Source organism: Canis aureus, chromosome 34 (genome assembly GCF_053574225.1).
Source record: "Canis aureus isolate CA01 chromosome 34, VMU_Caureus_v.1.0, whole genome shotgun sequence".
In the NCBI taxonomy this organism is placed as follows: domain Eukaryota; kingdom Metazoa; phylum Chordata; class Mammalia; order Carnivora; family Canidae; genus Canis; species Canis aureus.
Window position 1 is genome coordinate 1,358,338 of NC_135644.1, and position 26,435 is coordinate 1,384,772.

Here is a 26,435-nt window from a genome sequence, read left to right on the forward strand (position 1 = left end):
CTTACGGTATCTCCTGACACATAGTTACTACGTAGCATATAAATGGGAGTCTCTTGCTTCCACCTCCTTATCACATTTTCAACAGCCGCTTATTGTTTGAGTATCTGGGTGTTTGTATAGTGAGCTGCTGCTCAGGATAGTTGGCATATAGGAAAGGTATTGCTAGGCTTTCAAAAAATCACCTAAGGAGGAAATGTCATCTTCAGCTAATAGAGTAGCTGGAACTGAACTTCCTCACATAATATAAATGACTGGAAAATTGGACAAAATATATATGAGGCAACTGTTTGCAGATATTAGTCAAGAGGCGGCGCAGGACCGTGGCCTCGGAGGGAAAGGAGACCTATTAGGTGAGCCCAGCAATCTCGACAGCTCTCTGCACGGAGGCGGTTCTGAACCACAGCCAGAGGAGAGGAGCCCAAGCATGGGGTCATGGGTCTCCCCGGTAGAGAATATGGAGATTGGACATTAGGACACTGAGGTCACTGGGTTTGGAGGCATAATTTGCGAGAGAAAGTGGACATATGTAGAGAAAAAGTGAAGAAGTCTGCAAAAGAGTCCCTTTGAGTTTGTCCTGGAATAACAAAACTGCATGCAAATGAAATATTTGTCTCTACCTGCTAAATTATATATTTTTTCATTATGTTCATTGTAGTTCACGTCTTTATGCCTGGGTAAAATGCTGCTTAGTTGCCATGACAAGGTAGGAATATTATTACAGGAGCAGCCAGTGAAATCTCTCAAAATTTCATGCCGAAAACCTAATTATTTTAGAGTGAACCAAAAGATCAAGGTGATTATTTTGAGAGATTTTTGGTTGTTTTAATGTGCGTTAATTACTTCGGCGTAAATTTTGAACAGAATGTTATGAAAGCTTCATTATTGCAATTCATATCACTTGTTAAGTGCTTTTCCTAGTAAAGGGAAGATAGTATAAATATAGGAGACAGAAAATCAAAATGTGATTTACATTTTATATATTAAGGCTTGAAAGCTGAAGTTTTGTATGATTGGGGGAAACCAGTGAGAATTCTCTCTTGTAAACTACCATGCTTGAGATAAAAGCAAGCCAAATAGTTCAGGGAAGAGGAACTATGACTGAGTTTAGTTTGTTATGTATGCACAGCTCTCCTTTTGCATGTAAAGTTGTTTTATTCATTTTTTCCAATGTATAATTGTGTTTGGTGTATTTACCTGTGTAATAATAGAGACATGGAAGCAAAGCTAAGAAATTAAAAAAAAATAACAATTAAGTTTATAAAATGGCTTCACATAAGTGGCTTTCAAAATGTTTGCCTTTTGGGTTATTTGCTTTTTTCCCTATAGCCTAAATGACGTTATCTTAGGTTGTTATCACTTTGAAAAATAGGTGTAATATAATGTGGGACATGAAAGAATTAGATGAACGAGATCTACATGGTTAAAAGTGATCTACATTCAATTTCACAGAATTGCATCAATTCCTGAAACAGGTTTAAAGGTTCTAGAATATGCTGTTTATATTCATTACAATTTTACTGGTTCAGCTAGTTGTGATGTGCGGCTTTTCATGGAGATTCAGGTGAGAATTTTCTCCATAGGGAATTAAAGAGAATGTAAATACTTTTTCCATTCTCTTTATTTTTAACTTTGTCATTTCATGTTTTGTTTGGAATCATGAAGACCTATTTAGTTTTGAGAATCTTCTGCCCATACAATCATTCTCCCACCTAGTTAGAATATTTTTGAGGCTGATTTCAACAAATGAGAATCATTAAAAGTTCGTCTTAGGGTCCCACCCTCTACGCCCCCACACAAGAGAAAAAGATGAAGGATGGGAGTGAAATTACAATGACTAAGATGTGTCATATAATTATGAACTCATTTGTTGGATGTTAATCATACTATGATATTCATAATAAAATATTTAATGTATGAATTCACATATGTTGGGGTTCAAGGAATCACTAAAACGAGAATTAGTAAAACATACTCTCATTACTCCTGAAGACATTAATAAATGTTATGTTCTAAATAAATCTAGGAAAAGATGATAATTTGCTGTAAAACTTAACTGTTTCTTCAGATTGTAACTGGCATAAATATCAGCTAAATAGGGTGTCCACGTTATTTTCAGAATCCTCAAAGATAATCATTGGTATTACAAATACATGTGAATTGTAGTGTGTGCCAAAACACAGATTTAAGTTAGTTCACATGTATGCCAGCTAAATTAATCAACTTGGAATGGAATCAGAAAACAAACAAGTTATCTCTTTCAATATTGCATGAACACTGAAATCAAGCATTTCTATGTTCCCATCCAATGGCTATTGTCAGCAGGCAAAACAGTGAAAACGATTAATTAGCAATCTAGTCTGACGTAATATTTATCTGTATGTATTCTTTCTTTGTTCTCATGAATTAAAACTGTAACAAGTTAATTGTACATTAAAATATTTCAGTATAAGCTTATTATGACAATCCACTATCTAACTGAAACACATTGACAGTTGGTTATTTACAATAAGAAAGACTCCTGAGGTTTCCTTAATATTTAAAATACAATTAGGAAAAAATATATATATATTAAAAATATGCAAATATATATATTTACTACATATATTAAAGACTATTAAATAAAACATAGGAAAATTTAAAAAGAGGCCTCATTAACTTCTCTTTCAAATATGTTTTATTCTCCAAAGAATAACCTAACTGCTGATTTTTGGCTGAAAAGGGCATATAAGCCAACTCATTCCCCCACACCCCCTCTGTTTCTCTGGCCATACAACTAATTATAAACTGCCTTGATCAAAGCTTTTCTCTGTAAAACAAGTGATCATACAACAAACACCATTCAGCTTTCCTGATGTTTACATGGGCAAATTAAAACTTCACATAGTATATCAATTTGAGTTTCATAATTTATCACTTAAATTAGAACTTAGAATCCATACTTGAATATAGTGGATCAAAGGCAAGTAGGATACTAGTTTTTGAGAGGACTGATTCCATTAATTCCTTGAGGATAAACCAAAAAAAAAATATGTCACAGATAGGTTTTGCTCTATTTCTCTTCAGTACTTGGAAATTATAATAAAACTTATAATTGGGTTGAAACAATGCAGTAGGGGAGGGAATCAGGAAAGGAGATAATTCTCGTTTCTTCTACCTCTACTGTCAACTTTCTATAGAAATTATGTTTTCACATGCAAAGTGTGCTGCTTGAATTACTTTCATATTTCACATTATCTTAATGATTTTTAATCAGAGGTGTTTCAAATAGCAAATGTAGTTCACCATGAATTCTTATTTTTGCTGATGTGTTAGAAACTTTCAACACTGGTTTTGAGACAGTATATTAAAATGTAGATGGCTTCATATTTATAAAAATTAAAATTATTTCATTTTTAGAGAAAATAAGAAATTTAAGGTATTTATTGACATTATGTTTAAGAATAATTTTAATGGTAATAAATACATCATCCTAGTTTGTTAAGTTGAAATTTATATATAATTTATCCACATAAATTGTGATAATTGATGCACATATTATTTTTCTTGCAGTTTATCCAAAGGCTAAGACGGAGACATTAGAAAAAGGTAAATATTCACTTATATGCTAATTAGAATTTAGGTAAGACACTAAGAAATTGAGTTCTTAGTTCTCTTTGATACGGAGTTCATCTTAAATCCATATGATCTTTGAAATGGTGTTTTATTTCAGTGGATATAGTGAAAAATTAAAAATGACATTTATGATATTTGGTAGGGAAGTCTTCAAACACTATATTTACTCTCATTCTAATGCTATATGATATTTAATAATAAAGCAGTTGAATTCCATAGCCACACATATGCTACTTTAACATCTCCGGAACAGTAATTCAGAATGCTGCTAACATGACTGTAGTTCTCAGATCTCTAATTCCTCGATAATCTCAGCATTGTGTATCTTTAGTAAGTTTTATCCAGTATTTTGCTGAATTCGTATGTGTCTTTGAGTTGTCAACGGTCTATATGCAGAAGTAAATGGAGATATGTTTAACAATATGTGATTGCTCTTGTCAATATTATTTACCGTGTGTACATACTTTTTATTTTATGATTCAAATTATTTATTGGTTTTAACTAAAAATAATCTTCTGATGAATATATTATATATATTATTTATATATATAATATATAATATGTGCACCATGTTTATATATTAGCACATGAAAAAATATATCAATAGATCAGGGAAGACACTCCTTTCAGTAAAGATCTAGAAACTGACTTGGTCCAATTACCTTGTATGTCATTTAAATTTGAATGAGAAAATATTGAACAAAGGAATCAGTTCAACTCAGGACATGAAAGAGTTACAAAATTCAAAGTGTATTTTAATTTCTCTGACTTTGATTTAATTGTGTGAGAAAGAACTGAAAACTTTTGTGACTGATAAACTTAAGGCTTACTGGACTTTGAATCAAAACATAAAATAAATGCAGTGGCAAAGTTTATACAAACACCATCATGGATGTACTTATTCACAAATTTTGAAATAGCTTTCTATAAATACTGAACTTACAGAAATGTTCAGTGTTTCAATTAAATGAGACTCATTATCTGTAGTATCAAAGAATACAGGATATATGCAAATAGAGGGTTTTGTCCGCCAAGCAAAAGATGATATCTTCATGAAAGGAAATACTAACACACCAGAGTATTTTTTAAAAAATGTGAAATTAGGAAAAAGTGATATGCAGATAAAATATACTATAAAATTATGTTATTTCATATATACTTAATGATTTGGAATTCAATCATTCTTTTTTTTACTGATTCATATTTATTGATATTTTCCCAAAAATGTAGTATTGTATTTTAACCAAAGTCAATTGGTCCCAAACAGTCAAAAACTGTGTGATTTGAAAATCACAGTGTCTGAAAACACTATATGAAAAGTGTTTGAAAGTGTATGAAAAACAACCTCGTAAATCACAAAGCACAGTATAAATTATTAGGTGCAAGGAAGAAGAATCTGATATGCAAAGGAGCATACCTCTGCTATGAACTGAAGGAATCACCTCTGCAGTTTGAACCCCTATTTCCTTGACTATAAAATGAGCACGTTAAGGGAAAAATAAAGCTCTTTTACCTTTAGCAAGTCTGAATCTACATTTTTTTTTTGTGAGTTTTGTCAGATTGGCATTAACTTGATTAAGAAAAAAATGTAACATTTCCTTAGATACAAGGTAAAAGTGTCCCCCTTTCTGTGTAGGTTTATGGATTTCTTGATCATCCTAGAATGGTGGTAGTAAAAGAGCAAAATAAGGCCTCCTCGATTTTGAGTATAACCCACTCAGTTCACTACACTGCTTTGCTCAGTGAGATCACCAAGCCCCCAGATCCCCAGCCTGTAGAGTTCGACTTCAGCATTTACAGGAAATACGACAGTAAGTAGGAGACCCAAGGATGAGAGACTTGCTGTGTCAAAGGAGGAGCAAAGATGAAGAAGCAACTTGAATGAATACGTTCGTCGAGTCAGGGAGGTAGGTTGGAGAGTTGCTTGGCTTAGCAGGCGGTCAGAGGGCAGTGAGGTAGATATGTACTTAGGTTCCTAGTTAGGAGTTCCTCTTCTCTTAATTCTTAATTGATATTATATGTGGAAACTAGAGAATAAAGCCCAGCTATCAACACCATTCACATGTGTTAGAAACCGTGCAGATGCCAAAACCAATTCACAATAAAGACCTCTGAGCATTTGGACTTCTAACTTTGTCACATGCTTCCTGGCATCAACACTGGGACAGGTATGAAGACAATCTCTTTTTTTAAATAGTTTGGCTTAAGACAATTGTCCAGTAGGCAGCCTCAGACAAAAGTTAGTAGTGAAAACACGGTGGCGGGCGGAAGCTCGTCTGTAGCTAGTCTGTACTCTGTGTTTTAACTGAGCGTTAAGTCTAGAGCAGGGATTGTATTTGCAGGTTTGTAAGAATGTTTCTTTATCTGAGGAATATGGGGCATGGGTTTCTTGATTTGTAACCTTAAACTGTAGGCCCAAGAGAATCATTTTACAGGTGTGCAATTTCAACTCGGTCTTAAAATAAATTTATGTCCTAGAACGGGGGCTCATAAATAGCAACTTCTAGTTGTATAATTTCTTAGCTATACTTCTCAGCCTAATTTCTTATTGTTTTCTATTCTTTAGATGCAATATATTTTACCCACTCCGTTTCCTTAAACATAGAATTCTTATATTCTCTGTTAAGATGATTTAAAATTTCCTAAGAGGCAACTGGCTCACTCAGCAGTCGAGCGTCTGCCTTCGGTCAGGCCATGACCCCAGGTCCTGGGATCGAGTCCTGCATCGGGCTCCCCGCAGGGAGCCTGCTTCTCCTTCTGCCTGTGTCTCTGCCTCTCTCTCTGTGACTCTCATGAAAAAAATAAATAAAATCTTTAAAAATAAAATAAGTGAAATCTCATAAGAAGTACATACTAAGGCCAAAGCCAATCAAAATGATAGCAATTGAATATATTTTTCCTCATTCTCTTATAAAAAAAGTATTATAAAAATCTAAAGAATTGTTTTTTTCCCTTGTCCCATAAATTACGCTTAACCTAAAAAATTGATACTATAGGGATAACAGTAACATTCACCTTGAGAAACAAGAGGCAATAAACAACAAACAAAATAACTTTCAAATTGGTATATCTTGAGAAGTTCCAGAAGATAGAGAGTTTACATTACATGACAATAGGATGTTTTACTTAATAAAGCAATGCCCTCCTAGAAGATCAGTGTTTCAGAGATTTGCAATTGCTGTGGAAATCGTTAACATGATTACATATATGCTCTTTTTACAGTAAAACACTCCTGAGTTCTTGCTTCCTTGAGATAGGAGAACCAGTTGCTTTAAAATGTAAAAGAATACCAGTTCATCTTTGTCACGCTGTGATAATTTAGTCGCAGGGGGAAAAATGGGGAAATTGGAGCTTTACTGTAAAAAAATTCAAGCCCCATATTTCTTGCGAACATGATTTTGAGAAGAAGTTAATTCTCTTCTTTGTAGAGGATTATGTCGAAGGCCTGTAACGTGGATCACGGGGACGCACCTGTCGTGACAGCCGTGTCCAGTCTGGAATGGGCATTAGGTTTTTTCAAAAGCCTCTCCAATCCCTGCAATGTATTTCCTTTCTGCCTTTGCACTGTTGCAGTCACTCCAATGCTGGGAAGGAGAAAAATAAGAGACACAGTGGCGGAGGATGTCATGCCTAACCTGGTACAGGATTCAGGAAACTCCAAGAATAGCCGTGAAAGCTCCCATCTGCCTAAGGCTTCTACTCCAATATTTTTTAAAAAATTGAAACCATTGTAGTGAAGCAATACGTTACACTCCCTTTCCTAACGAGAGCCTACCCCTGAAAAAATAGGAAATATTCCTGTATCTTTCCTAAATGCCAATGCATGAAGCCTAATAAGAATAACTGAACCGAAAAAAAAAGAATGACTGAACCGAAATTTTACCATCATATTTTATAATATTATGAATTTTTGAATATGTCTTCCAAACCAAGGGTAAAATAACAATCTCTCTTACTCTTTCGATTCATGAAATAGTGGATAGCTGTCGCCCTATTAATTTACCATGAGGAATTTAGAACTTGAAATTCCAGCAGCAACAACGTGTGACGACAGATAACGTCTTCCTTATTCTAAATGTCATCGTAGACCTAGTGGACAATTGTAATGTTGTGCGGTTGGGGATAAAGTTCCATTTCTACCTTGTATCTTGAACGTTTCATGTATGCTCCTTAAATAACTTCATTTTAGTTATTTTAGACATTTAATCGGCATGATGAAGTCATTCACAAAAAGGAATATTGCTTTCTGACGTTCTTATCAGTTCTAGAAAAGCCAGATTACTGCCATATGAACGAAGACAGCGGACTCTGTCGAGGTTTTGTCACTAGGTATTATTATAACAACGTGTCAAGTAAATGCGAAGGCTTCAAGTACGGCGGGTGCCTTGGCAATCTAAACAACTTTGAAACGCTGGAACAATGCAAGAACACCTGCGAGGGCAGTAAGTTTACCTCCCATCTCATTTTACTTCATTTAGAGGCATTTTCTCAAAAATAAGGCATCTTAAAGGATGCTCAAATTTACCCAGATTTCGTTTCAGCCATACGGATAAAGATATATTAGCACCCACTAAATCTGATATAAATCAGTCACTATGTTAACTTAAAAAAAAAAAAAGGAACAGAAAATTAAGAAATGTCTAAGGGAACTTATTTCCATAGATTTTTTTTTTTTTTAGGTTACATTATTTAATTTTCTTTCCTGAGAATATTTTGGTGTAACGTAAGCATAAGAAGAGGGCTGCTGAAATCCCTTTGGTTTATAATGATTTGAGGGCAAATCATGCTTGGGAACCTATCATCTAAAATCAGCTTTACCTGACCATAACGTTTATTAAAGGATTGCCTTAAACTTTGTTACCTTTTTTTTTTTTGGCCAAGAACTACAGTTACCCAAGAAATATGACCTTACAACTATATATATATATATATTAACTATATGTATAAAGATTCACTGTTCCTAAATTTAAAGTACATGTGAATAAAAGTTCTAGAAGTCTAGTCTTTCAGATTTATTCGAGGTAGACCACATGTGTGCCCATGGTAGCTGGGGGGGGGACTCCCCGTTGAGCACAGAGCCCAGGGCGCTTGACCTCATGACCCATGACATCTGACCTCAGGGAAACGGGGAGTCAGCCGCTCCACCGACTGGGCCACCCACATGGCCCTGGATGTCTACTCTTCTTGACACAACTGCTGTGCTCTGCTTTATACGTATAACTGTGAATTGAGGGCAGGTTGTATTTTGATTGGCTGTATTTTTTTTTCTCAGGCATTGATTTGCTGATGGATGAAACAGTGAATAATACAGGATCGCCTGGGTCTATGAATAATACATCCCTGTTTAATTCTGGGGATAGCCTGTTACCAGCTGATTCTGGGGATAGCATGCCACCTGATTCTGAGATTGGTGGATTACAACACAATTCTGAGAGTGGTGGATTACAACACGATTCTGAGAGTGGTGGATTACAACACGATTCTGAGAGTGGTGGATTACAACACGATTCTGAGAGTGGTGGATTACAACACGATTCTGGGGATAATACATCACCTCCTGTTTCTGTGAATAATGACTCTTTCACTCCCCGGCCTCCCACGGTTTCCAGCTTTTTAGGTAAGATTCTCTCTTTTTTTTAAATTCCTCCCAGAAAAATATTATGGTAACAAGAAGTGGAATGTAGATTAGAACTTCGCTTTAAAAAAAAAAATAGGTCTTGTTATCTAATAATAGGTGTGTTGAAACACCGAGATTCAAAATGTTTGTTTTTCAATCCCATAGGGGTGATAATTCTCTTCTATTTTAAGGTATGCTTTGAAGGAAGCCTTTGATTACATATCATATGAACATTTTCCTACGATATTTAATTCTATGCCAAAGTGATCTTATAAACTAATGCTTGGAATTATCAGCATCAACGTCTGATGGTAAATTATCCTCATGGCAATAGAGTGCTCTTTAACTGAGCACGGCACTACTGTCAAGGCCTCAGGTGTTCAGTCATAGGACAGATTAGGAATTTGTTGAATAACCATCACCAAAAGGTTACGCCACTCCACAGGGAATTATCTTCTGGATTTCTGCAAAATTCTTTTCTGGGCTATACCCTATCAACATATTCATCAAACGTAATCAAACATACAGGAAATATGCTCACAGAAAATGCAGAGCTGGGACAATAGTAAATAATATGCAAAAACGTAGCCAGAAACCACAAATACCAGGGCAGTGAAAAACAACAGAGAGAGCTGAAAGTTAACACGATAAACACAAGGTCCTCCTAAACTTCGAAAACCACGTGTGCTCAATTCACGAATCAGAGATTTCCCTTAGAAGCAGACCATGTGAACATTTCAAATGTGAGGTTGACAAGAGTTGATGAAGTTCTGTAGCTGTTAGGAACGCAGCCCTAGGGTAAAAAAGAGAAAGCGTCCGGAGCTGGCGTTCTCCATCCCAGCCCTGTATCCGAATCCGATGGGAATCAGCACTGGGAAGTGTTTGAGGAACTGTCTTCACAACCAACACACTAGCAAGCAAGCCAACGGCAAACAGAACGTGTGCCCGGGTGCACGCGCGCTGCCGGTGTTGGCCATTCCCTGCCTTGCTGAGGGATCAAGTATCCAGGGCATGACCCCCCTGCCCCCATCACGGCTGTGGGGTTGGCATCAGGCCTGAAATGCCAGACCTTAGGAGCCACCAGGAGAACGGAAACGTGGCTACAGGAAGGCTGGGAGGTGTAAGGAGATGGGAGATCTAGAGAGGGAACGCTATATGTGTGTGCCCTCAGGACTTGCAGCACCATCCTATGGAAGGCAACCCCACATGCCTCCCCCAGGCCTCTCCCCACATCCCCATCCTTCCTCGTTTCCCTCAACCCAGCCTAAGAACCAGGATTCATTCATGAAATCTAAAGTATAAGCCTCTTTCTGTAAAGTGTTTACTTTTTAATGTGAAGTCTTAAAAAAAAAATAAGTGGGCGTCAAATGAATTAAATTCCCCAAGTTGTAGGCCCTCAAGCTGCGTGCGTTCCGGTAGCCCTTGAGAGGTCATAAACGGCCTCATGCAGAATTTCAGAGAGAGCTTGAAGACAGTATATGCAAATGCCGTTAGGTCCTTAGGTTAGATTCTTCCATTAGAGCAGTGAAGTCAACGCTGGGTGAATTGGAGTCTAATTTTTAAGCACGAGTTTGTGCATAATGATAACGGTACATATCTTTGTAGTTTCTGATGTGTTATCTGTAAAATTAAGTAATTTCATTGCATTGTTTCTTTGTGTCCTTCCAGCCCTGTGTCTTTCAATGACATTTTGTTTTATCCAGTTCAGTGTCACATGTTGAAAAGCACGCAAAATCTCACTGTGTGAAAGATGTGCAAGTTTAGAATAACGGACGTAATGGGCTTAAAGAGACGTGTGATGCAGTATATCTACTAATAAAATAAATGCATGAAATCAGTTTTCAGTATGTTTCGGTATTTTTTGCTTGGATTGCTTCACTATTTCAAGTAGAGATCTTCATTCGTTTATCATTATAATGAACGGAGTAAGTTAGGGGATGATGGTTTTGCCTTCACGTTTCGTGAAGTATAGAAATCGTGATTTTGGGCAAGCACACTGCCAAAAGAGAAAGGAGGAGACAAAATAAGGGTGAGAGAGAAAATAAACTTCCGACACTGTCTGATAAATGTCCCAGGTTTTTATGTAGCTGTACAAAAAGAAGTATAAAAATCAAACTAATGGTTAATAACAGTAGATTATCAACTAAGGAAACGGTAAAAATTCACAATATGAATTTAAATGAAAACAATATTAATAGCTTTAATAATATTATGAGAATTTTTATTTAAAATGATAGACATTTATGGGGCCCCTGGGTGGCTCAGTCAGTTAAGTGTCACCTTCAGGTCAGGTCATGATCCCAGGGTCCTGGGTTTGAGCCCCACATTGGGCTCCCTGCTCAGTGGGGGCTCTGCTTCTCTCTCTCTGTTTCATTCTCTTACTCTTCTCTCACAAGGAAATAAAATCTTTAAAAAAAATTAAACTATAGACATTTAATCCTTCATACTAATTGCATTTAAAATTAGGGAGAATCTCAGGATCCCTGGGTGGCGCAGCGGTTTGGCGCCTGCCTTTGGCCCAGGGCGTGATCCTGGAGACCCGGGATCGAATCCCACATCTGGCTCCCGGTGCATGGAGCCTGCTTCTCCCTCTGCCTGTGTCTCTGCCTCTCTGTCTTTCTCTCTCTCTCTCTCTGTGTGACTATCATAAATAAATAAAAAAAATTAAAAAAAAATTAGGGAAAATCTTCCTCCTTTCTTTGTCTAGAGAATTATCTTATTTTTTTATGTATGTATTTGCCTCAAAACCTAAATTCCTCTAGCCAGTGGACTCCTTTTCTTCTTTTTCTAGGAGTATTCATTTCCCATTCTTTTGTTTATATTTGTATTTCTGCTTTCAAGATTTCTTTAATATTTATACCATATATGTGATGCCATTGATAGCATACCATTAATAAAGTTTTAATATTTCTGTGCACATAGTTAATAGAGTCCTCTCAATAGAGCTCATTGGTAAATGCTTATAAAAGAAAAATTAATGTCCTCAAGTGTTCATACCAATTCTGGGCTTTTTTTTTCTAAAGGAATTATCTATTTTATTCTAAGATTTTTTTTTTTTTAGAATTTTGATTTAAATTCAATTTAGTTGACATATATATTATTATTATATTATTATTAATTTCAGAGGTTAATTTTGTGATTCATCAGTTGCTTATGATTCTGGACTTTTTGAGTGGACTTGACCCATTGATTAAAAAAGTGATTTGGGGTGCCTGGGTGGCTCAGTCGGTTAAGTATCCAACTCCTGATTTCTGCTCAGGTCACGATCTCAGGGTCGTGAGATTGAGCCCCACATCAGGCTCTGTGCTCAGTGAGGACGCTGCTTGAGATTCTCTCCCACACCCCCTGCCGCCGCCCCTGCTCTCACTCTCTCGTGCTCTCTAAAATAAATTAATCTTTTTTTTTTTAAAAAAAAAAAAAAGAAAAGTGATTTATTTTCATGGTTCTCATAGCCCTTTACTTCTCTATATCAAGTCTTAATAGCTGCCTTGGGACTACATCAGCTCTATGATATTTTGGAAAAATCTTCTGATCGACTTCAAAAGCCTGCTGGCAACTCTGCCTCACACTTGGTCTCTGACTATGTATTTGACTTACTCCTTACTGCTTCCTGGCAGCCTCTAGGCCAAGGGAAAATGATTGATTATCATTTTGCAAACCATTTGGGTACCTAAGGCTCTCTCTCTCTCTCTCTCCCCTGACGGTATTCGATGTATAACCTACTGGCCAGATTCCATATACATATTTAAAAAATTGATAGAAAAGAACATAAGCAAAAAACATAAACATATACAGACACACACATAACACCTTTTAAAAATTTTTTGGTTATCATTGGCCTTTTGGAAGAGATGTCATACAAACTGCCTGAATGAAAGTCAGACACCATCACTGATGCAATCAATTTACAGATTTGCAAGAAAATACTGTCGCCTATTTGGCCTCTTGTTGAAGATTTGCTCATGTAGATTATTACCATGTATAATCTACAGAGGCCCCCGTGTAGTTGCACGTCGTGGTTAATCACCAGCACTGTCAACGACTCTGAAAACCCCACTTCATCAAAAACCCACTTAAATAGACCCCCCCATAAGCATCCTGTTTTTCATAATGTGTTCTCAGACCCAGACACACAGAAACTTTCCTCCTCATTTAGGTCTGATGCCTCTTATGCTGATTTTCTGACAAACCAGCTTTCTAAAAATAGGTGACCTATGGAGAGGATCCATAAGACCTTCTACTTCCCCACAGCACAGCTGGTGAGAAAGAAAAATGTAGCGCTTCCCCTCTGCCAAGACCGCTGCCACCCAGACACGGTCACCCTAGGTGACCACTGACTACTGCTGCTAATCCTTTTCTTCCTGGACCTTCTCTGCTTTTAACAAGAATAGATTTCACCCCCTTTCCCCTCCAGAGAAGTGTTTCTGAAATTTGAATACAGATACCTTTAAAAGAAAAAGAAACACAGACTTCTAATGTGTAAATGAAATTACCTTGTACGACACTAATCGTATACGGACAAGTAAAATATCTCATTATATGTCCGACCGTCCTACAGCTCCAAGTCAAAACTCATTCACACGTGAATATAAGCGACACGCGAATGAACTAAAAATACTACGGTGATGGCACTTTTTAATTGAAGTATAGTTGACGTACAACATTATATAAGTTTCAGGGGTACATTCATGGTGATTTGACACTTACATTATAAAACAATCCCCATAAATCTAGTTACCATCTGTCACCATACAAAGTCATGACAATATTGATCATACACCCATGACTTACTCTATAAGTGGAACTTTGTCCCTCTTGATCACCTTTACTTTTATTTTGAGTACTCCTCTAGCCCCTTGCCCTCTTGCAACCCCAAGTTTGTTCTCTGTATTTATAAGTTTGTCTTGTTTTTTAGATTCCAGTGTAAGTGAAATCACATGGGACTGGTCTTTTTCTGACTTTTCATTTGGCATAATACCTTCTAGGTTCAAATGGAGAGATCTCGTTCTTTTTCATGGTTGAATGATATTCCATCGTGTGTGTATCTACACACACATCTTTATCCGTTCATCAATTGATGGACATCTGGGCTGCTTCCACTTCTTGGCTATTCTAAAAAACACTGCAGACAGTGTAGAGATGCCTAGGTCTTTTCGAAATAGTGGGTTTGCTTTCTTTGAAAACCCAGCAGTGGAATTATCGGATCACGTGGTATTTCCATTTTTAGTTCCTTGAGGGGGCTCCATGCTGTTTTCAACAGTGGCCGCATCAATATACGCTCCCATCAACAGCACAGGAGGGCTCCTTTTCCTTCACATTCTTGAGAACACTGGTTATTTCTTATCTTTTTGTCACTAGCTATTCTCACAGGTATAAGGTGATAGCTCATTGGGGTTCTGATTTGCATTTCCTGGAGGATTAGTCATGTTGAGCCTCTTGTGTGTTTGTTAGCCATCTGTCGCTCTTCTCTGGAAAAATGTCTGTTCAGGTCATGTCATGTCATGTCATGTCTGTTCAGGTCATCTGCTCATTTTTTAATCAAATGGTTGTCATTTGGGTGTTGAATTGTACAAGCTCTGTATACATTTTGGGTATTAACCACTTTTCAGATATATCATTTGCAAATAGCTCCTCCCATTCAGTATGTCACCTTTTAGTTTTGTTGATTGTTTCCTTCACCGCGCAGAAACTTTTTAATTTGATGTCGTCCCACTTGTTTAGTTTTGCTTTTGATGCTTTTGCCTGAGGAGACAGATTCCTACAATATTGGTAAGACCAATGTCCATGGGTTTACTGTCTACGTTTTCTTTCAGGAGTTTATAGTTTCAGGTCTTTAAGTCTTTAATCCATTTTGAGTTTATTTTTAAGTAAAGGAAATGGTCCAGTTTTATTCTATTGCGTATAGCTGATCAGTTTTCCCAAAACTATTTATTGAAAAGACTTGTCTTCTTCCTCACTGTATATTCTTGCCTTCTTTGTCATAGATAAATTGCCCATATAAGCTTGGGTTTATTTCTGGGCTCTTTCATTCCATTGATCTCTGTGGTCTATTTTAGGTGGCACAGGTACCTGATTTTAGACAGCACATCCCTATAATTATATGACTTTGGTATTTACTGCTACAGAGCAGGTTAGGAATGAGGAATAAGGTTAGAAAAGCCTGTGCTACTCTATGTTGTAATTCTCCGACTACCCTACTTCTATTTGAATAATGACCAATCTTTGTAGGAAAAAGTTTAAAACACATTATTGTAAGAGGTATTAATTGGGAAAACCCATGTCTTTTCTAGGCCATGATGGCATGTGGTTTCTAGTCTTCTGTTTCATCTTATTGCTATTAAATGGATAGCTGACTGGCCAATGCAAATATGATTACAGAGTACACACAACCCTGGAACTTTGCTCTGTTATTTCTAGAATTAGTCCAGGTTGAATATGCAAACATGACAATTACTGCCTGTAAATATTTGAGCTCTTTGAACACTGTTTGGCTCAGCTCTGTTACTTGTAAGACTTGTTTCCAGTTTCTTCACTTGATGACCTATTATGATTAACTATCTTTTTCCTGTTCAAACTTGAAAGACTTCAACTTTACGCATGTAACTTACGGTAGGAAATATGTAAGACATTCTGAACCTGAGCTTCAAAGCAGAGAGGATTTGGAAATTGGATATAAAAGGCAAGTTGTGACAGCTTTCTCTTTATCTGGTAACTATTAAATTATCTTTGCTCAGTTCTTTTTATTTTCTAGTCAGTTTTCAGAGGATGTATCATAGTAGTTAAGAGGATTGGCTTTATTGGGCAGAAAGGCATGGGTTTGTATTCTAATCCTGCTATTTGCCAGCTCTTTTTTGTGGCCTTGAACAAGTTATACAACTCTTGGCCTCATGTTCCTCGTTTGTTATATGTGGAGAGTAATAAACTCATAAATTTTTGTGATTTAATGATGACATATAAAATTCTTATTCCATGTTTAGCACACAATAAGGGCTCAAAAGTATAAATATTTGAAGGTTTTGATGGCAATTACCTAGGGTCAATGGACATGTATAGCAGGAAAAAATAATCAGGGGTGTTATTTGTATACATTTTATTAGTGATACTTTTTTTTTTTTGACATAACTAAAGCCTGTAACCTTGATCTGAAGTATCTTCATTCAATATACATAATACTATGATTATCTGAAATAAAACAAATCAAAATTTCAAAATAAAACACCAACACATATTTATGTCTTTGGATCATATTCTCTAATCAGAGGACTTGTAAACCTGTGTTTCCAACTGTATCTTATGACCTGAGGTACAAATCCATTATACTTGCTAATGTCAGTTCAACCAATACTGAGTGGCTCCTATAGGATGGGGATTGTCACAGGGACTGGGAGTCTGTGAATAACATGTCAGAAAGGTGGTTTTGTTTTTTACAGGCATGCCTATGAAATGGGGTGGGGGGGAGATAACAGAGGTGACCTCAACGCCTACACTCTACGCTAAGACAGAGGGCTGCACCCGTGCTGTGGGGGACAGAATCAGGATCTTGTGCTTCCATCGAAGGGTGTCAAAATTAAAATTTTGTCTTTTTCTAGACCTGGGTCCTGCCTTCTACCTAAAATCTTGGATTCATTTGTGTAGATGCTGGCGAATCCATGGGCATAGCTCACAATTCTATCTTTATCCGGGGATTTTTCTGAGTAAAGCTACAATGAAAGAAAGTCATGATAAAATTATACATCATAAAACTGTTAGGACTATGTTTCATATTATAATTGTATTTCATGATATATTTTAAAAATTCCATCTTCTAAGTCAATCAGTCCAAACATACCAGAATTGTCTTCCCTGTAGCTCTCTCCCTACCCACAGTCAATGTGGTGGTTAATGTTATTCATTTCCACTACCCCTGCTTCAGTTAGGCCCGTCTTATATTCCCCTTTATTGCGAGTCTCCTGCAGGACTCTACCTACGCGTGTCTAGGGAGGATGTGTCAAGAAAGAGCAGAACTATCCTTTTCATCCTTCAATACTTTCAGTTGTTCATTAATGTCTATCTCATAGATTCCAAGTATATTAGTAATCAAAAACCTTAATTGGATCTAAATCAACCCTTCCAGCCCTACACCCCGCTATCCTCTCTATGCACTCTTTTCTTCAGATAGCCTGGAGTTTGCAAAATACTCCAAACTAGGAACATTCTGCCTTGTGTGCTGTCCTTCGCCCATCGCCCCCCATCTCTTCCACTTGTTAAAATTTCATTCTTCCTTACAAGCTGATCAAGGGACTAAATAAAATGTTTTCACCCTTTACTAAAATCTTACAGGGTTTTCAATTTTCCAGATGTCTTAAGGAAAAAATTCTTTAATTACAAGTCATAATTATCTCAGGATAAATTATATTCATAACAGCCTCATAGTTTGTAATTTTACCATGGTTTGCTTGCTTTGTGGCTTTATTTAGAAAAATCCATGGATAAAGATAACTTTGGGAACTCTGCACAGGGATTAGACAGTCATCCAGGTAAAGAAATCCAACCCAATAAATATCTACACAACTTTTCTTTGTTAACCTGTGGAGGCTTCCCTCCTGGGGAAGGTGTCTTCTACTCTATCCCTCCTGACCTTTCAGTTTCATGTGCCCTAGCAGCCTTCTTTTTACATTTTACTCTCAGCTAAGTTACTGTACGTGTAGACAAAAGAAAAAAAGGGGGGGGGGGGAAGCTCCACAGTACTCGTTTCCCCATTCCCTACGTTTTTGTCTTCGAGACAGAATGTCAGTCTCTGTCCATCTCACACCAATCCTCCCATGGTAGTGAGTGGAGATACTGCTTTTCCTATCGCATAGATTTACTATCTGTAAATAATAAATTTACAGGTGACAGGTTTGTTTAGGGACTTCTAAACATCACCATGGAAATACAAATTTATATAAACATTTAGTGGAAAATTCAGCGGCATGTACCAGATTACAAACTGAGTATAGCTTTTGCACAATTCTAATTTTAGAAAGAACTTTAGAAATATCTGGACCAGTGTACAAGGATGATCATGAGCCATTATTTCTGGAATTGAAAAAAACAACCTACATCCTCATGAGTAATGGGTTGACTAAATATACTTTAAATGAACACTCTTCATATTAAAAAGACTGAGATATACATGAACAAATATGGTAACATTCACAAAATATTATCAAGTAAAAAGGCACAGAGTAGAATGCTAATCTATGTTTGCCTATGCAAATAATTTGGAGGAAAATACACACCAAAACACTGATAATGGTTAAGTTACAGGAGTCAAATTATAGAGAAACTTTGTTTTGTACTTGTTACGTACTTTTGTATTAATTCAGTGTCTTACAATGGTAAATTATAATTGCAAAGCTAAAATCTTTATATTTTTCTTTGCTAGAAAATCATGGGGAAAATGTGTTATTCAAAGGGAAGATTTATTATTCAATTCCCTAAAACAATGTCAGAAGACAAAAAAAATTGTCAGCAAGTCATGGAGTAATTCATAAATCCTACATTGGTCTGGTAAAATGAAAGCCTAAATATTAGGCATGTAAAACGGGGACAGAAAGACACCATGGAAAAGGTTCAAAGTGACTGTAACACGTGAAGTTCACAGTATACGTTTCAGAGAAAGTTTACATAAGCCACTTTAAATATAAAACGGATTTTGGAGCGCCACCTTACAGGTTAGCAGCCTTACTAGATCATGGCAGTGGATCCTGAATTCTGAAGCCCATCATAGACCCTCTAAGTGGAAGCTATTCAACTCGTTATTAGTGGCGAGATCAAGACAGAATGCGTTTGGGCATTAAATCCCCCTTGGAAAATGAACAGAGAAGTCAGGTTAGTGTCTTTTTATTCTATCGTAAATACCTGTGAATGAATATAATCTAGACCCTAAAATTACATTGTGCAACTACTTCAAAACCTTTATATTTTCTTTCATTCTAGATATTCATGTTTGGATTTTGACTAGGTGAGTGTCTGTATTTATCTAGGATAAATATGTTCATTGAAAACAATCAAGCATCTCCTCATAAGGTGCAAGAACCTCAATTTCCTCACCTTTGGAGATCAAAACGGATGATGATCAAGGACCCAAAAAAGCTTGGGGCTAAAATGTCCTTGAGAAACCAGCTGCTTCATTATTTTAATGATATTACTGCCTATGCTAAAGTAATCTTATGATATTCTCTTTTTTAGACAGGAGTGGGGAGGGGCAGAGAGAGAGAAAGGGAGAGAGAGAATCGCAAGCAGGCTCCATGCCCAGCGCAGCACCCAACACCGGGCTCAAACTCACGGCCCTGAGATCACGACCTGAGCCAAAATCCAGAGTCAGATGCCCTCCTGACTGGGCCACTCAGGTGCCCCAATCCAATGACTATCATAGCTACTTAGACTTCAAATGATTTTTAGAGAAATTAATTAGTTGACACAGGAAGTATAATTCATGTTCTGAAGAATAATGGCCTTATAAAAACCCCCCAACTGATAATTACTGAATTAAAACTTTTAGAAGTTATATCATGATGCATATAACTTATATATAACATATATATAACATATATATATAACTGCTAAGTTATAACTGAAATTAATTGCGAAGAATGTGTGTTTTATATATATAAATGTATAGAAAGATAAAAAACACATTCTTTGCAATTAATTTCAGTTATAACTTAGCAGTTATATATATGTGTGTGATATATATATCTCACAACATTCTTTGCAATTAATTTCAAATTTTAACCCAATTTCAAATTTTAACCCACTGTATTTTTAGCATTAGGAACCCCAATATTGATCTGGGTCAAAGGAGAGTTGTATTCGATGATCTGTGCAGGTGGTAATTAAAATCAGGGCAAAGTGAGGTAGATGAACACCTGTCATCGGGTCGGTCATGGACAGATGCTTTTTGAGTAGGAGCCGGTATCTGGTAAGAGGAGCAGCTCAAGTCTATACACCGGTTCCCAGGAGTCGGAAGCCGCGTAGCAGACATCCTCTGGTGCAGAAGCCAAGAGTGTCAGGTAGAGGAGACCTGATGCCAGGGACAAATGAACAGGTAGTGACACTCTCGAATGGCACCTGTGCTGGTCAACTCTCTGTCTGCTTTCAAACGAATCCCCCTGCCTTCTCCTTGCTTGTCCAGTACCTCCATTGTTCCCTCTCCCTTGGCTTTTGAGTAGACTTGGTGAGCGGCAGACGCTCGGTGGGAGACTCGGGGACCCAAAGCAGACAGAAGCGAGGGTACCTGTCCCCAGCAAACCTGTGGTGTAGCCTCCGTGGCCTCGGAGCCGCCTCCACGGTTGCCCTCAGTCCAGGCATTGCTTGCTCCAACCTAGCTTGCTCTCATTTTGAAATAGCCTTGATTTTGTTGTGCGGCCAGGTGTACTACAGGTCGAGGGAAAAGAAGGAGGAATTTACTTTGTGTCGTCAGAAATTTCTCTCTGTCCTGGAATAAGAAACTTTAGGTGGAACATTGCTATTAAGACATGATAATCAACATCTGTGAAGAGGACGTGCACAACCCGCAGGTGCCTCCATGTATTCCATCTTCAACTTACTGTGGGCCGGGAAATCGTGTGTACAAAATGCAAAATGACACTGCTGTAGAAGTCCCATCATCAGCTAGGAAGCATCTGTGGGGACTTGCTGAGAGTTTTAAAAATAGCACCTTTCTCTCCTTCTGGGGTTAGGCTAGTTGCTTGAGGAGTGTTTCTTTTGTTTCTGGATACAGGTGATGACTTTGGAAGCTCATGGAGACAGAAGTGGTAGCAACCGATAACCATCTCACATTGTAGGTTCTGGATTCATGAGAATCCAGAGCCCAAATGCTGGAAAAGCCTGCGCAATAGCAGGGCTCAGCTACAGTAGAGCTCTATTCACTGTCAGAAAACCCATCCTACAGACGCCGTTAGGGCGGGCAGGGACTTCAACAGCCTCTACTGAGTGAGGCCCGCCTTCCCCCCAAGAGTGTTCAACTTTTGATTTATGATGGCGATGATCATGCACTATAACCCCCAAATAAAAGGACATAAAAGATAAATTAGACTATAGGATTTTGAATGCTTTAGTTTTACAGATCCGGAGGTTTTATTTTTAAAATTAGGGTTTATAGACCTAATCAAATACCTAAATAATACAGTATTCTTTATGTGATTACAGTTCTTGAATTTTGACACAGAATTTTCTTTTCATCTCTCAACAATGTCTTCTATATTCTTTCTATAGTATTCCCACTCCTATTTTCTGGAATTTCTCTATGACATGAGCCATTATATCAAGACACTCTACTCTTTATTTAAATTATCAAGAAAGGAGGTAAATCCAGATTCTTATTTTTTTTCCAAGTCTAATTGGGATTATACTATTGTTCATTAAGTTATAGCAGATCAAATAATTCCTGCATTTTCCCCTCAAATTGTTTCCCTCTATTTCTTGTCAGTCTTATCATCTGGGGTTTGCTTGCCCTCAAAGCACCTACCGCCTCCTGCCCAACCCATTGCCTTCATCGGCTGGCTTCCTCAAAGGTCTGTTTCCGGCCAGTGTTGTACACTTAGCGTTCCCTCTTTGTCTGCATCTGCTGTGCCACAACCCGCTAGTTGGCAAAGCCACCAAGGTCTTCTTATATTGATTTCTCACCATCGGGCAACTTGCCTGCAGTTTGGGTTCACTAATATCAAGTGGTTTAGGTCTGCGGCGAGGGCACCAGCTTCCCCTCGTTGACAGGAGTTTCCGAAAGAGCTGAAAATTCCCCTTGTATGGAAACGATTTCTCTGCTTTGCCTTCAGAAAACAAGCGATCCTTTTAATCACCCGGGTTGCATTTTCTTTCTTCTTTTTGTAAAGTGGCTGGTCCCAGTAAACCTGTGAATGTTCCATCTTACTGGCTTTGGCGGTGTTCCTTCCTTGAGTTAGATATATTTGCAAAAATATCTAACTCAAGGAGACCTGATGCTTCAATTCACAAGAAAACCTTCTTGCTAAATCAAACCAACTCTCCAGGGATCCTTCTCTGAAACAGAAAGTTAGAATTTGCTGCACCTGAATTCCTGTGCTTGAAACCAGGATTGTGTTACATCATCTAGAAAACCCAACCCAACCCAACCCAACCCAACCCAACCCAACCCAAGCTCTTCCTCAGCATCAGTGTGTACGTCCTACGATGACTAAGGGTTCCTCAGCAGGACTTTTTCCTCCCGTTGAACAGTCATGAACAAAAATGATATGGCAAACATTGATAACTTGTTAAAGTGACTATGGTTAACAAATTTTTGTACACTTTTGCATAGTGGGTTCCCTTATTACGTACAACTAGATTTTTCATTATCAAGAGAAACCATAGCACTGCCCTTTAACAAATATACCTACTTTTTTATTTACTAGAGGAAGGTCTTACTGTGGTGGACAGTTGGAGGACAGGAAAGCCTTTTCCTAGAGTTGAAATGCAGGAATTTCACGGAGTCCTACTTTTACTCATTCAGATTATTTATTGTCTTATAGTAGGTGTACGTACAACAGTAATCAATAAACAATAAATAATATGAAAGTGTCAGAATAACCACCATATAGGATTTACCATGTTTTCTTGATGTTTTTAGAGTTCTACGGTCCTTCCTGGTGTCTGACCCCAGCAGACAGAGGGCTGTGTCACGCCAACGAGAGCCGATTCTACTATAATTCAGTCATTGGGAAATGCCGCCCTTTTAAGTACAGTGGATGTGGAGGGAATGAAAATAATTTCACTTCTAAAAAAGCATGCCTTACAGCTTGCAAAAAAGGTATCAAGGACATCAGGACATCCTTCCTATTAATTCACTGGCGTCTAAGACAACAAACTGCATGGAAATTATGAACAAAGTTTAAGAAAATATTATGAAATTCGTTCTATTTATAATAAGAAACCAAATATTATAATTTAACTACTATATGTCCCCCTTTCAACTACATTTAGAGGATATTGCTGCAGATGTTAACTACAATTCCTTGTAATGTGTCTTTCACAGAAAAATCTATTTAAAACAGAACATTTTATTCTTTTAATATTTACAAACTAAGCTTTCATTTTAAGTGATGATATCAAAATGTGTTAAGGCTATGTTATGATGCACAACATTAATGTAGTTACTAACTTTTTTCTGAATATAAAAACAATGCATGTTTATAGAGTCTTAATATATATAAATAGAAACCCCCATAATTCCATCAACCATATGTTTGCTTTAATAAAATGAGCATGAATTTCTAACTGAAGATGAATAATAAAAATCAGTAACATGCTTATCCATTTTTGCTAATTCTTATATATGTGAAGTGACTTCCTTAGAAATACGTTGTTCTGCACAAAGACGAATTAAAGGCTTTTAAGCCAATTGTTTTTGTTTTAAATATCAAAAGATAAATTTGAGAACATTTTAGATAAAATGTTTTATTGTGTCACTCTATTACTTTATTATGCATAATTGTTTCTCTTCCTTCTGCAGGTTTCATGCAAAGAATATCAAAAGGAGGATTAATTAAGACCAAAAGAAAAAGAAAGAAGCAGACCGTGAAAATAGTATATGAAAAAATTTTTGTTAAAAAACTATAAATTTGTTACACTATTACATCAGCTCTAAATATTTTGGATGAAGCTTTTCACTATATTTTTTTCTTTCGTGAAATCCTTTTACTGAATATTTCCATGAGTTTTCTATGTACGTATTAACTGCTATTAATACATTTGTATCAGAAGTCATTTCTTCGTCTAATCAAAGTGCATACTCAAGGGTTGACTACTATGCATTTACTTATTCTCTCAATCCTTTTCTATTTCCCATTGGCTATAAATTATCATATTACTGGCCACATCAGATCAGTCCACTTTTTCCTTTGGTGACCAGCTGTTTGAGAATATGGTCGTGTATATGATGATCTCCTTTATAACCTATGCACAGATTAAAAAATACAGCTATTAAAGATCAAGCACGTTTTGGATTTCACGTCTAAAGTGCTGCCAACCACTTTCTTCTGTAAGGATATCACTCTATTATGCATTTAACTAGAGCTGATACTAATACAATTCCATCGTGTGCTTCCCTCCTTACACATACTTTATCTCCTTTGGCATAAACCAGTACCTCAAATCAATCTTGAGCCAAACCACTATCTGAACAAAGAGTCAACTTTATTATGTGCCTTCCTGATTTTGATTGATTTAACTATTTTTTTTACTTGCTTATGATCCATGATCATGGGGCGAAGGGAAGCTTGGTAGAAAGGGAAGTTTTTAATGGCAATCAAAAGAAAATTGTTCATGTACTTCCTAATTTTATTGTTTAACAAAAATCTCTCTTACACCAAATAGTAAGAATATTTAAATCTAATGAAACTTACTCATTTATCATTAGGCTTTGCACATAGTATAACCCAGTAACTCATGTGTAAGGCGGGGAAAAAAAAAGTCATTTTATTTCTGTAAAAGAGGAAGATTCTACTAGAAAATCTATGTACTTATTCACTCTCAGTGAGCCAACCTTCCCTTCCCGTATTCCTTCCTTTCTCTGCTGAGCCACGTACCCTCCGGCATTTCAACAGCCTCCTAGAAATTTCAGTTCGATAATGTTCATCTCCAACTTTGTATTTAAATTTGAACTTTTCATCTAGAAACAACTACTTCATGCACTTAGTTTAGATGACTTCTCTCTAGCAATAGTATTAGAATTCCACTTGTTCCTCAGCCTTGAAAGTTTGAACCCAATCTTGACTTCTCAGTTTTCTTCATACACATATTTGATCAGTCTCTCAACACTGCTACTTCCTTTTTCATAAGCTTCAGCTCCAGGCCTTTTGTCCCTATTGCATTCTTCACATCAGTATTGATTTAATTCCTAAGAATCAATTCAATGTATTTCTCCACCTCTCAAAATTCACCAAGGACTCACTAATTGGTACTTACCCCTACCCCATCCCCCACAATTTCATTTTGATATATATATTTTTTGACTTAACTACTGCTCTCTTTCTTGACTATTTCAATTTAATTAAAAGAGTATATAGACACTGTTCACTGAACACATCTTTAATTACTCAGCTTATTCATGCTGATTTCCAGCCTAAAAATATTATCTCTTCCCGACTATTTACATGAATTCAGGGTCCAGCTGATGTGAGCTATAAAAATCACTATGTTTTGAGGCTAAATATGAAGTCCTAAGATATCATTACAAATCACTTTCATCCTGTGGCTTAAAAATTATATCATTATAAAATAGTGTCAATTTGTTCACTTAGAAATTTTATATCTTGATCATATAATACATATATATAATGTATGTGTATAATACAAATATACACTATATATATATAAGTAGTTGCCTTAAACTGGATCTTTGCTATGAAATTTGAGACTTTTAGATATCAAAATCCCTGTGACATATGGTTTGTTGTCATTTATACATGGATAGCAATACCTTTAAATAAAGGGTAACATGTCCTTAGGTCAAGTGATAAGTTGACACCAATGACATATAAATAACACATTACTGAGTTGAATGTTTTCTCCAACGACCATTCATGGGTTCATTACTTAATCAAGAAAGACTCACATTGAGATAGTTTGCAATGTTTAATGCACGAGTATTATTTTTACTGTGTTTTTAAATAAGAAGCCCTCTGGTGGTATTGTCTTGCCTTGTTTTACATAATCAAATACATCTAACTGTGAATTTTATACAGAATTACATTATACAACATTTATATATATTTACCTACTTTGTTTATTCTATGTTCAAAATTAACAGACCGTGCTGAAAACTGCTCAAATGATTTCAGTTTTTACATTATAAGAAATAAAATATTATCTTGATTAACAAAGTATAACTGTTATACTCGGGAAGTTTTTTATACCTCAAAAAATATAGTGTTCTTCAGTTATTACAAAGATTGAGTCCTAAGGCAAAGAAAAAAATTGTTCCATAAGCTGACTTTTACCTCCTTTATTGGAAATTGCTAATGATTTCCTTTCAATTACAAATGTGAATTCACATGACTTATTTGTCGAACAAATTAATACACTATGTTTTACATTCCATACATATTTCTACTAATCATCTTATATGATTATATATCATGTAACTATACATTTTATAAGTGACTTCCAATCTTCACTATTGAAGGTGTCCTGGCCCACTGCCATACCAGAAGGAAGAAAATGACAT

The 26,435-nt window shown here is 36.6% G+C and overlaps 1 protein-coding gene across 5 annotated transcripts in view; it reads left to right on the top strand.

Annotated features, from left to right (window-relative positions):
• TFPI (tissue factor pathway inhibitor) overlaps nucleotides 1–26,097 on the top strand; it is an 89,390-nt gene extending 63,293 nt beyond the window's left edge. For all 5 annotated transcript variants that reach the window (XM_077883553.1, XM_077883550.1, XM_077883549.1 and 2 more), the window contains 5 exons: nucleotides 3,550–3,585; nucleotides 7,875–8,054; nucleotides 8,885–9,229; nucleotides 22,839–23,018; nucleotides 23,721–26,097. In XM_077883553.1, coding sequence (XP_077739679.1) covers nucleotides 3,550–3,585; nucleotides 7,875–8,054; nucleotides 8,885–9,229; nucleotides 22,839–23,018; nucleotides 23,721–23,827 — 848 coding nt within the window. In that variant the 3' untranslated portion in view covers nucleotides 23,828–26,097. The remainder of the gene's footprint in view (nucleotides 1–3,549; nucleotides 3,586–7,874; nucleotides 8,055–8,884; nucleotides 9,230–22,838; nucleotides 23,019–23,720) is intronic.
• Nucleotides 26,098–26,435: the final 338 nt, after the last annotated feature.